The sequence below is a fragment of the Poecilia reticulata genome, chromosome 11 (assembly GCF_904066995.2).
Source record: "Poecilia reticulata chromosome 11, P_reticulata-male-v2, whole genome shotgun sequence".
In the NCBI taxonomy this organism is placed as follows: Eukaryota; Metazoa; Chordata; class Actinopteri; order Cyprinodontiformes; family Poeciliidae; genus Poecilia; species Poecilia reticulata.
The window spans coordinates 11,193,291-11,206,047 of record NC_088840.1 but is presented as its reverse complement, the minus strand read 5'-3'; the positions used below and the strand labels follow the sequence as shown (position 1 = coordinate 11,206,047).

Here is a 12,757-nt window from a genome sequence, read left to right as displayed (position 1 = left end):
TGCTTTTCTTTTTTTGAACATGTGTATTGGTCAAAACCATTAAATATTTTATAAAGAATTTATTACCAACTTAGACATTACATAAAATTGACACATTACAAACTCCCTTTTCTCTGAGGTCCATATGTTTAACATATACACATCTTGTGGATCTGCTACTCCTCTGTTACAGATTCTCACCAAGCAGGAATGACATGACTGAAACCGTCCATGTAAGACATGCAGGTTGACACCGGGAATGCAAAATAGTTCAAATATTGTGTGCGATGTTATCACAATGCCCACGTGTCATGGATTAACACTGTGCATGCCAGAAATCCACTCATCTGTTGGAGTGTCGCTGAAGTAGACGTCGACACCTGACCCAGAGGGTCATACCTAAGATGCTAAAGGTTACACAGTTAGAAGCATCATAATGAGTGGAAAAAGAGATGCATTAATCGCCACTGACATCATCGTTGCGGTATTCGACAATAATACGGCAGATGCATGATTTGTTAATATCATGCAGCACTAGTTTGGCACAAATGTTAGAAAACACACACAAAAAAAACCAGACAGATGGAAGGCAGTTCCTACACTGGAGCTTCTGGTCATAGGTTTAGCGCTTCAGCCACCTTCCTTTCCTCAGGGATACCATTTACCTGGGATAGATAGCAAAATAATTTTGTTACATCCTGCTGTGCTCTTAAGAGATCAGTGAGATTATGTACGAGTGGGTTATCACAGTATGGCCAAGGTTTAAAACGTTTTCAAAAATGCTAAAATTCACATTTCTGTAATTTTAAATCCTTTCAGTGAGATGTCAGAATAAGTATCAGTTTTCTCTGAATTAAAGCGTACTGTTCCACTTCTCTAAAGAGAAGATCAGCTCGATTCTGCACTTAGGTAAACTACCTACGACTTTAAAATTTGGTACATTTTGTGCAAACGGCATGACAATTTCATACTGGCCCATAACTAGGTGGGAAAAAAACTGTACAATCCAAGAAAAACTATTAAAATGACACATTAATCATCTCAACATAATTGCACCTACCTCCAGTCTTCGAAATGTTGACATGACATAATTTTCTCCTTTGTTAGCAGTGAAGACAGAGAGCAGTTGGTTAGTGCATCATGCAGCTTATTGTCATGCTCACTAGAGGGCGCTCACACACCATCATCAGGGTGACAAACTGAGGATTCTTCTCCAAAATGCGTTTTGTTTCTTTGTTTAGTAAATGTTCTAAGACCCAGATGTATCTAAGAAGCAGATATAACGTGATTATTTAAATCCTGTAAAGGAAGTCAAATGAAGTGGCTTTTATTTGCTGTTAAAAGAGAAACACTGGCAGTATGTGTGTAAGATTAAATTTGAATGCTTAGACTAGAATTCAGTTTGTTTTTTTTTTGTTTTTTTACTGTTTCAGTTTTTCCTTTTATTTTTAGCTACTTTTTACGCCTTAAACATTTGATGTCTTACTTGATATATATTCAAAAAGTGCCACTTTTGCTAGAGATGTTTGGTAAAACTCAATTTAGGACTTTAGCTATTTGTAAAGTTTCTGGTAGAGTGTTGTCACTTTTGTTACATTTTCAAATGACGTTGAGTTCAGAGATGGTGTGATTAGGGAAGCTCAAACAGTACGACAAACATGCAGTTGCATGAAGAATCAGCCATGTGTAGTTTGCCGTTATGTGTGTCTGAGTAACAGACTGTGCATTTAATCACGCCTGTGAGCGTACTAACCTGATGGCCTCTGCTGTGGTATCGTTATCTGATTCTGCAGATTCCTGAAGACAAAAACAGACAACAGGGTAAATCATGCTATTTTTTCCAGTATTGCTTTTTTTTTTTTTTACTTCATACTATTATTGTCTACAAAATGCATCATAGCCTTTTTGCTTTTTGTCAGATTGCAAAGACAAATTTAAGTAGCGCATAATTATGAATTGGAAAGAAAAGAACTTTGTGCTTAACAATCGCATAGCGTGTGAAAACGTGATGCTTTAGTTTGACTCATAAACTTGATGTTATGTGTGGTTACTGAACAAGCACGACTCCAAGCGCATCCCTTCACTCACGCCTGTGTCTGCATGAGGGGCATGCTGGTGGTCTCGTAGTTGTCGGGGTGGATGGGGGGCACCACCTCCCCGCTGACCGGGTTGAAGACGGGCAGGGTGGACAGAGGCCAGGAGATCTCACGGTTCTTGGACATGCCCCGCAGCTCCTTGGTGGACTTCTGGATGGCGCTGTGGTGAACCAGCTGGATGCTGGAGAACAGAGAGGCGGTGAATATTTGTTGCAGCGCGTTACTTTATGTATGCCATGGTGAACGTTTTCTCATCCTGCACTTCGTTTGTGTTCATGCACAAAATAAAACAGAACTCCCACCCTAATCTGGAGACTGCAGAGGATTTTTGTTTTGTTAAACAAAATAGCTCATGTTGAGTTATTGAAGTCTTATTGCCCCTAACTCCCTGCAGCGGGTCATTAATTTTCAGCAGCCCATTAAATGAATGGATGGCAACACACAGATGAGAATATGAATGGAAATGAACAGCCATCAGTGACAACAGAAATAACAAAACTGCAAACTAAAGAGAGGGAACAGAAACAGCCCAAAAACAGAAAGGAGAAAAAAAAACACACACAGGAGAGGTAAAACACTTACGCTGGTGTTTGCATGTTTCTTTTTTTCCTAGGAACAAAACAAAATGGATGAATTAAATACTAATATTAATAGTTGAAGCAACATCTAGACACAAGTGAATGAAGTGTTTGCATTAAGTCAGAGTGAAGGTGGAGATGGAGTGGAACACTGAGTGAACAAAGGGGGCGCTTCTCTTCCAGCCTGTAAATGTTGAAACAACACAAATAAAATGACCTTTAATGGACTGAGAAGCAACACCACTAATAACAATAACAAAAAGAAATGTTTAAAAAAATCACAAAGTAATGAGAAACTTAATATAAATGGATCACAATACCAGATGGTAATGACAAGCTGCAGCTTTCAGTCAAGATTTGATTGTTGTCTAATCAACCTGCCCCTGTCTGGACCCTTCATTCCCATTTCTCATTTGACTCTAGGACCTCTTCAGAAACCCGACTGCGACTTTTTGTCGAACGCCTTTGGAACGGTATTAGTGTAAAAAAACAAATGCAAGGCCGTGCACACTTACACCCCCTCCCGTCTGCAGCACATAGTGTAGCCGAGGATGAAGAAGAGGACGAGGGCCACGGCGGACGGGACGGCCAGCGTCACCAGAAAGTCAGAGAAGTAGTCGGGGCTCTTCAGAGACTCCGACGGGGGGTTGTACTCCCCGAACTCGGGCAGGATTCCTGTGCCTGGATCCGGACGGGAAACGTACACGGGGACCACTTTGTTGATATCCACCTAGAAACAGAAACTCAGCGGTAAGTTTTAGTAGATACAGTGTGGCTGATGTGATGAGTTTCCACAGATACCGGACCTTGTAAGTTAGTTTTGTCTTATTTCAAGTGTAATAAGGTATTTGCACTAGGAGCTAAACCAAAAATATTTAGTAGGATTTTGTGTTTCTGCAGCGTCATCGTTTTGTTAGGCAGCATCATGGCAGATTAACGCCGGTTTGTCCTCACCAGGGAGATCTTACACCAGTCGATGTGAAACTGAGCTCTGAATTTCTTGTCACAGCTGATGTCAGGCTCCATCTCCTGACTGCAGCGCAGCTGGTTACGTGGGTTCTCCACCTCCCGGAGGCACGACGAGAAGGGAACGTCAGCGCCGACCATCACATACACGCTGAAGAGGAGAGAAGAAAGGAGAAGGGAGAGAAAAGAGAAGACGGGACTCGTTTTCTATGTTTATAAGGAGGCTTGCAATAAAGCGTTCCTGCTCCTCTGAGTTTTCTCCTACACGCTTTCATCTTCCGACACATTAGCATCAATCTTTGATGTACAGCTCACAGCGGGTCATGTGGGCTTCCCGCCCAACTTAACAAGCTGAGTGTCTTGACAGTGCAGATGGTGAGGTGTTTTTATCCGATTCGCAGGGAACCGAGGGATCCTCAAAGCCCCAATTAAATAAAATGTCAAAGAGGAGAGAGTGGGCTGAGAAATAAGAGGCTGCTGGGGGAAAAGTTGCTTCTGAAGAACTAAGCCTCGTAGACGTCGGAGTGAGTCTCAAAGTTAATGACTTTGAGACTCACCCTCCAGATCCTCACCCTTCTTTTAGGTTGTTAATAGGCAGGGGCACCCGGCCGCCGCGGTCCAGCGCCGACGTGATGTTGATGGCGTTGAGCCGCTCGGGCTGCCACACGTTCTTCACGGCGCCCAAGAAGTCTCCCAGCACCTCGCTGGCCAGCATCTCCTCCACGTTCATGTTTTTGATGTAAAACTCGGCCTGGTAGGGCAGCGGGAACTCTGCACACAAACACAGGGAGGGAGGGGACAAGCAAGAAGCGATGCAGCTTTACCCTGGAGATCCTGGTGTGTTTTCAGGTTTTGGACTCCTTTTGGCACCAGATGGCAGATGACATCACGCTGCACAAAGAGTGATGTCACACCAGGCAGCAAACAGCTGCTGAATTTAACCCCCTTCATCGGTTCACGATTTAATGCGTGCGTCGCGGCTGGTCGACAAGCCGGGAAAAACACAGATGTGCTGTTTAATTGCGGAGACACAGAGGAGCATCTGCTGCCTTCCGCTGGATAGACGTGGACCACCGCATTTCACTTGAAACAGAACGTCATTATTCCTTTTGCATAACGAGCTGGATAGTAAGAAGCAAATAGCATCACTTTTGTAGATCGTTTTGGATCGAAAACCATTCAGTTATAAAATGATCTTAGCAAATAATTTGTATTTCTTATTAAAATTATTACTAAAATAAAAAAAATGGGACAACCATCATTGAAAGAAGTTATAGCATCATTTCAGGCGAATTAGAAGATCCAGCAGAGCAGAAAATTATGTTGTATTAACCGCATAAGTAAAACAAGTTTCTGGACAATAAGTAGTCCCAGAAATGTAATTGTCAGACCAATAGAGCTGAAACAATTAATCGTGATTGATCGATTGAAATAATCGTCAACCAGTAATCACTGACTCTAAAAACAGCCATTTGTTGTAGGGACAACAACCTCAGAAAAATAATTAAGCCAAAACTGTCCAAAAATATATATATACATTTTGTATCCAAGATTTAAAAAAACAACCTTCTTTGTCTGTAAATATGTTCTACACAGAACTCCTCGAGTGGCATAATTTAGCTTTTTATGGTTCAAATACTGAAAAAAAGAAAAAAAAGATTCCTTGCAGAAGCGCCTTTTGCTATCAGATTATTAATCCAAGAAATAAGATTCCTATTCTTTAAAGAGAGATTTAACATCTGTAGGCAATAAAAAATATTCTTCTTCATCCTGCTTTAGAATACAAAAGGTGCCATTTATTAGCAAAACCTCTAAGTCTCACCTCTACTAGCTGTTACTGTTCATAGTGGCGCCTCTTACCTTCTGTTGCCATGATGTTAATGACCAGGTTGTGCCGTGCAGTCTCAAACGTGCGTCTGTTGTAGGCGGTAATCTGCAACACAAAGGGGTGAAAGTTTAAGCCCAGATCAGTGTAGCTTTAGACGGCTGGAGCCATCCCAGGACGGAGCTGAGCTCGATGCAGGACGTAAGGCGCCGTACAGAGGCGTACGTGAGCCGCGCTCGACACGGTAAGCCTTTAGGGAATGGAAATTCGACGTTAGTTCACAGGCTGACAGACAGATCAGAAAACGCATAAAAGAATTCAGGTTGGGAAACGGCACACGTAATATCAGAGGTACTCTGAGTCACTCGCCTCTATCACAGTCGGCTTGCCAACGTGCTCCGCGGTGGGGGAACCGTAGAGCACGCCGTCGCCATGAGGAGTCCTCTGGATGTAGCGCAGCCAGCCGGGTCTGTCGGGGAAGCCCTTCAGGTTGGTGTTGAAGGTGATCGGATCATTGCTGGCATCACCTGGGGAGAGGTCTGTTAATTAATGACTGCTGCTGCTGGGGTTTGCTTTGGGTCAGAGCCAATTCCATAATGAGCATTTAGACCAGTCAGATGAAGATCAGACACGTGGCTGAAGCCAGCAGAGTGTCTCTCTTTAGTGAAACTGGACGCACAAATAAAAACCCAAACATTTTAGCTGTGATCAGCTGATGTACCAATTATAATATAAAAAAGAAATAAAAACATTACTCATGATTCTCTTTTCCACCCCATCTGTCATTAGTGGCTGTTGGAATCATGTTTGTCTGAGCAAGTAGTTGATACGAAACAAGGTTTCGCTAATATATTAAAGCAATCACAAAATAATGAGCTCATATTTTTTAGTTTTGGTATCTTATATTAATGATGCAGATACAATGGCGAACCTTGAGTCTTCTTCGCTTAGTTTCAGCATCTACATCAAAGAGTGTTGTTGCGCTTAGCATGATGTGTTCACTGATCAGGAAAAGGTCTGGAATTTGGGTAATAACCTAGACTGAGTTCAATTCCCAACCTCAGGTCCTTTTGCATCATATTTCCCCCTCTTTTTTTCTCTACCAGTGTGCTGTCTGATTGCTGTGTTCACAAACCGTTTGGTCCGATCAAGATGAAAATCAACAGATTCTCATCGCTGGCTGATATTTTTGGTGCATCTCTAGGTTGGACAAACCACTAATGTTTGCGTTGTACCTGATTTGGGGTAAGGCGGAAACTCTCCTTTGAAGTGCTCTCTCTCCAGCACGTGGACAAACAACACCCCAGCTGATGGGTAGACGTTACGGTCTGCGTGGGATCTTGACAAGATGGTGACGACTGAAAAACACATTTCAGAGAACATGGAGCTTAGTTCCTCTTAGTTGAGCATCTTGTTAACACCCCTTCTCTGCGTGCATACTAGGGAATTTATAGAAACGGGAAGTAAGTGAAGAAAACTACTAAAAAGCAGCAATAAGAAGCCATCCAGAGAGCACTGGATCATTTTATGCTTTCAGATTAGACCCACAAAACTTAAAAAAACAAAAACAAACTTATTAGTAAACACATTTAAAAAAGTATTACATTTGAAGGATTTCTGAGTGTGCCAATTGTTGTTCTTCTGCTCAGCAGCCTTTCTTTCAGCTCAACCTTTAATCTTTTGCCGCATGATTTTCATAATCTCACTTTTTTTTTCTTCTTCTCTGTACCACAGCAAGTGGAAACTCAATTTTTAATCGCCATGGGAGACTGAGTGTAACGCTAAGAAGAGGAGGATGAGGAAGGAGCTGGGGGACCGGAGAAATGTGCTGTAAAGTGAAAGTGTAGGGGCCAGAAAGCAGATTTGACCTGCTCTAGCTTCCAGACAGACAAATTTAAGATGCACTACACAGCTGGAAAAAAAGCTCAGAAAGCTCTGTGTTCATTCCCACTGGCGAAATGCTGCATATTTTATTTTTTTTAGGCTTTTATTTATTTGTAGATTCAAAACCACAACTTGCTACTCTGATCACACTGCAAAATGCAGCAGTCATTGTTCTGCTTTTGAACAGAGATGCCGCTTTTTGAATGGGAATTTGTTTTCACACAAAAAAACAAGCAAACGGGGTAACCTTGATACTCTTAACAAGTATCATAATGCTAAAGATGTGTTAAAGTCTTAACACAAATGTATGTCTTATTGCAACAGCATCATCTCACAATGAAAAATGTTGCTCATTTTTAATTGACTTTTTTTCTTCAGCTCACACTTTTAGCTTTGGGGACTGAAGGTGGTGATGAAGAAGGCTGATTCGGTGAATCATTTCCCTTTTGAGTCGACCATGTTTTTTTTTTTTTTGGTCATTATTCTGCTGAAGCAGCCAGACATGACATGTTTTCAATTTCCTGGCAGAAGATATTAAATATTATATTTATTTTGTTTTTTTCAAACTGTTCATAATCCCCCTACACTCCCACAGAGGCTAGAAGTCAAATAAGACCCACAGCCTCATCTGTGTGAATTGTTACAGAATTACTCGGAGTAATTCAGGCACTGCTAATTTGTAAAAGCAATTATTTGTTGACGTGTGATTTTTTTTTCCTCCCCCTCAATTAGTAAATGTACTCAACTTTTTTTAAATTCCATTTTTAAAAGCATTTGATCAAAATTCATTTTTACTAGGTATCCCACTGACTTAGAAGGCCGCTGTCCATTTTAATCTGTCTCTATGAAAACCACAGTCAGAATGAAAATAGTACTGAGCCCAAAAACATAAAAAAAAGAAAACATTTGACGCACACAGAATGGGACATTTGCAATTCAAAACCACGGCAACACAGATGCTGACCCAGCCGTATGGCTGGTGTCCCGAGGGGACGCAGTCACAGCTTGATACAATCAATAGCGTTTAGCGGCCGCTGAATCTAAACCTGAGGTTCTGTCCACCACATCTCTTTTGAAGCAATCACCTGAGCATGACTAATCCACACAATGGCTCATCTGGCTCCAGCTACTGCGCCCACACCAGCAGGATCTGGGTTAGCTGAAGACCAAAAATAAAACCTCATTTAATTTCATCAGACTGGTTCCTAAGTAAGAATCCAGTCTGAAAGGCCGCGGTTTATTTCTATTACCTGACCACGTGGGCCACGGCTACTCTCCCAACATACAAAGAGCCTCTTTCCGACACTCCAAGGTTAAAATACTGGCTGTGCTCCTGGAGGCTGGACGGATGTGGTGTAAACATTTGTTTAAGGCGGAGAACATGAGTGAAAATGTAGCAAACCCAGATCACCTCTGAATAGGATTAAAAGATAACCAAACATAAATCTTTCACTGCACAGGAACAACTAAGGAGAAAATACCAAACCGGTGGTAATGAGTCGAACGTATTGTCTCCCTTGGATTGTGTTTCACCTCCTTTCTAAGCCAGCATAAATAAAGATCGGTGACTTTAGCCTCACAGGGGATCTGCTTATAGCGCTCAATCTGCTTATTTGTGGCCGGGGCGAGCCTGCCAAGCCTTCTCGAGATGATGAATTCTCGGCGCGTCACCCAGGTGTATAATACATCACCGATTAAAGGTTAATGCTAAACTGTACACTGAAATCTGTAGCTGCTGGCTTCAATTCTGGGAACAAAAAAAAAAAGAAAAGAAAAAAATGACAGAAAGAACAAGTTGGACATTACTCTTTTAATACGACACAGATTCCAAAAAAAAATCTCTGTCTCCAAAATAATAATGAAAAATGTTCAAAAAATGTAAACAGAAGGTTAAAAAAAGAAAAAGGCGTATTTGGCAGTAATATAATCTGGTAGATCACTTACAGACCTCGAGAGTGGTGGGAATAGGTAACCAGTTTTAATGCATTTCTAAGCCAACCTTGCATCATAGAATGCCTCTCAGGAACTCTGAGCTTCCATAAGGCTTTTAGCCAGCAGAGCTCTAACTAGCTGAGGCAGAGCCAAGGAAAAGCGCGTCCGTCCTTCTGTCCTGCTGACATGAGCCTCGTATGCACGCGTCTTCCGGATCAGGAGGAATTCATGTGCTTCTTTGGCGCTTAGCGAGAAAGCAGAACCAACAAGGATTGCCACTGTTTGCGACTGACGCCCTGGCATGACCCCCCCCCCCCGATGATGAGTTTGAACTTGTTATTCTGAAGTCCCACATGGAAGTGAAACTTGCTGCTTTCGCAACAAGCAGAAGGACACGGCTGTGGACAACAGTGGACACGAAGCAAAAAAGACCAGTCCTCTAGAACGCTAAAAACCAAACAAAACAAAAAGGTAAAAACAACTGATTTTTTTCTAAAATTATTCATTTTAGATTATTTAAAGCAGCGAGTAAATGTAGGTGTAAATATTTTTAATCACAGTTAGAATGAAATTTCTAGCAAGGACGACGTTTAAAAAGAGCAAAGGTTGTGTGTAAGAAGAAGCAGGAAGGTCTAAAAAAAAAAGCAATGATGCTGCTATTAAAGGGGAGCCAGCTGAACTTGTCACTGTGTTATGACAGGGAGGGATGAGACAGCGGGTCAAGCGAAGTGCACCACTGCACAAACCCACTCACCGTCTTTGTATAAGGTTCGTCTTTGCAGCAAAGCCACGGCCTGCTCCGAATGGACATTTCCCCCATGAAACTCTCTGAGTGTCACTTCTTGGGCATGCACAATGTAAACTACTGGATCGATAAAATAGAAGCACGCATAAAACAAAGGGGGCTTTTCTCAGCAGATTCTGGAATAATGTTCCTCCCGCCTACACATTAACAGCTTGTAAGATACAAGAAGGGAAAAAAAGCAGTTTCACAAGAAATCCTAAATGTAGTGTTTTGTTATTGCTTCCCCTGCTCAAGTTTAGAATGTGCCCGGCTTAGCTGCGGATACATTTACATTTTTCTGTACTTAAAATGTAAATCTAGCACAAAATGAAAAAGTCCCTTCATAAAAAGCAGCGTAAAGCTGCTAAATCGCTGCAGTTTGCATCTGAACACTGTTTTCATGGAGAACAATGGTTTTTATTGCTACAGCACTATTATAAGTCAGCACAGACACAGCCAGTGTTTACAATATGTGGCTTAAACTAAGGTCTAAAGGTCTGGACTAAGTCTAAGGTCTTTTAACGAGACCTTCTGTTTGACAGCCTTTACATTACATTTTCCTTTATGTTTTAGCCACTCTGGTTTTGATCTGAGATTTCGCTGCTTTTTGTGAGAATTGGGGAACTTTTTATGTATTGAATTTCTATATTACTTGACTGGATAGAGGTAAATATGGAACAGATGCTCACCAGGCTAACTTCTATTAGCAGTACAAGTTAATAACAATGGATTTACCTGCATTTTGTACTTAGAACTGTAACATATACTCACTAAAAATGTGTGCAAAAGACCTAATGGAGCACAGACAATCAGTAAAAAAAACAAACAGTTTTTTATGCTGCTTTCATTAAGCACCCATATTGAATTTGAGGTCAAAGGTGGTGGGAAACCACTCACTTTTCCATTCAAAATTGCACGTTTTAGCATCTTTATATGCATTTTGCAACTTTGAACAAGAAACTTTCACCTCCTGAACACATATTTAAATCATATGGTTCAACTAATCAGTGCCAGTCAACATATATGTTTACATATCATATTTCTTTATTGTGCCCATTTCTTTTTTCCTGTCAAAATGGTGGTACTGGAAAATCTTTGCATTCACCTAAGCAGTACTGGTATAAAAAGTACAAGTGCTCATGACTAATTCTAAGCCAGGTGCATCTCAGAAAAATTCTGGTTTTAATTTAATTTCAGCATAAGACGTTAACCTCGTATATGGATTCAATATACACATGGTATTATATTGGTTTTATATTACCTGTCTTTAGTCTATCATCTTCCTCTTAAGACTTTGATTATTCCTGTTGTCTAAACACCTGTATCCAACATGTTTCTTCCTTCCACTTAACTTTCCATCAAAATGCTTAGCACTGTGAGTAGTCACCATTAGCAATTACCGTCTATGGCTTGTGGACGGTGTCAATTACTATCCGCAAGCAATTTTCCCCGTGATTTCGTAGAACTTTAATGACCGTAAGAAAAGCCATTTATTGTTTGCCAATATTCTACTCAATATTCGGTGTTTATGTGTCGTAAGCCAAAATAATAAAAAAAAGGAATGTGTCAATGTTATGCGAGTTTCATATTTTTAACAGAAAAACTAAACAACCTTCGTCTGATAATTTACTGAGATGCACCTGTAAGTATAACTCGAGGAGCTGAACTACTATTAATCAAAAACACCTGGTGGTACATTTAGAATTATTGGTTAAGCGACTGAAACAATGTAACAGCATTACTATCGACTTCATAAAAATGCCCTGCATATTATTTAATATTTTCTGATTCCGTTAGTGTTGTGATACATAGAGCCCTGTTTTAACGGTCTAGCTGTCAGCTGGTAGCCATTTTTCCACGTCTCCTCCTCAGCCAGCCGTTAGGAAAAAATTACCGAAGCAGCTAAAACAGGAGCGGGCTAACTAGCCAGCTAACTAGCATCGACGACGAAACGTGAACGACACATGGTTGTCGGGTTAAATCGATACCTACCCGTTCCGAGCAACACCGTGACAGCTGCAGCGAGCATGGTGTAAATCCTCCACGTCACCCTCGCATGAAAATATATGTTTGTTGTTTTGTTTTTTTTATCCTGTCGTCACTGAGGTTTGACAGCCATTATAATGAGCATCCTACAGCATTCCTCCCTCCGCCTCCTTCCTTCGCTGGAATCAGCGCCGCTTCTTATTGGCTGAACATCTGGATGGAAAAAGATGGTCGTCGCGTTAATAGTGGACTAAACGTGTTGTGCATAGCAAAAGGAAACGCCACGCCTTTACTTAAAAGATCCTTAGGAAGAGTTTTATTTTCTCCGAGCTGCCGTTGCATACGCCTGCTCGTTCTACTCTGCTGTTTAAAACAACACAACCTCATTTTTAAATGTACTGAGCGTTTCTCCAAATTCACAAAAGGTCATTTGAAGGTAGAGCCAGCCAGCCTCCAACACCTCCACACACAGCTTGACCTCCCAAGCACAGCTGAGGGCAGAAGGTTGTTTTGAAAGTGTCTGCTTCAATCTGTCCCAGCCTCCTGCAGCGGCCGCCTTAGCAGGCAGATGGTCGTGTTTTGGGCAGTGCTGGATCCCAGTCATGGTGTCCTAATGTGCTTTGGGACCCTTAATTTGCCCCACATGCTCCCCTGCTGTCAGTCACCTCTAAGACTGCTCTTTTGATATTTTGATATTTACAAAAATCCTTGGCTTTTGCAGGAAAAA

At 41.4% G+C, this 12,757-nt stretch overlaps 2 protein-coding genes across 7 annotated transcripts in view; one reads left to right on the top strand and one right to left on the bottom strand.

The window, feature by feature from the left end:
* Positions 1–44: 44 nt before the first annotated feature.
* On the bottom strand, positions 45–12,373 carry sgce (sarcoglycan, epsilon). Of its 6 annotated transcripts, none has more exons than XM_008421721.2 (13): positions 12,037–12,371; positions 10,015–10,125; positions 6,680–6,802; positions 5,814–5,971; positions 5,480–5,552; positions 4,192–4,390; positions 3,608–3,770; positions 3,169–3,383; positions 2,658–2,684; positions 2,068–2,256; positions 1,733–1,776; positions 1,040–1,077; positions 45–644 (listed from the first exon to the last, which is right to left on the bottom strand). In XM_008421721.2, the coding sequence occupies exons 1-13, from the start codon at positions 12,071–12,073 to the stop codon at positions 594–596; spliced, it is 1,428 nt and encodes a 475-aa protein (XP_008419943.1). In that variant the 5' UTR covers positions 12,074–12,371; the 3' UTR covers positions 45–593. The 6 variants fall into 6 exon arrangements, with proteins under 6 accessions (XP_008419943.1, XP_017162985.1, XP_008419945.1 ...); XM_017307496.2 differs by having other exon boundaries at positions 10,015–10,122; XM_008421723.3 differs by lacking the exon at positions 1,040–1,077 and having other exon boundaries at positions 12,037–12,372.
* ppp1r9a (protein phosphatase 1, regulatory subunit 9A) overlaps positions 9,639–12,757 on the top strand; it is a 54,326-nt gene continuing 51,207 nt past the window's right edge. The window contains exon 1 of the mRNA XM_008421726.2: positions 9,639–9,731. The gene's annotated coding sequence lies outside the window, so the exon portion shown is untranslated. The remainder of the gene's footprint in view (positions 9,732–12,757) is intronic.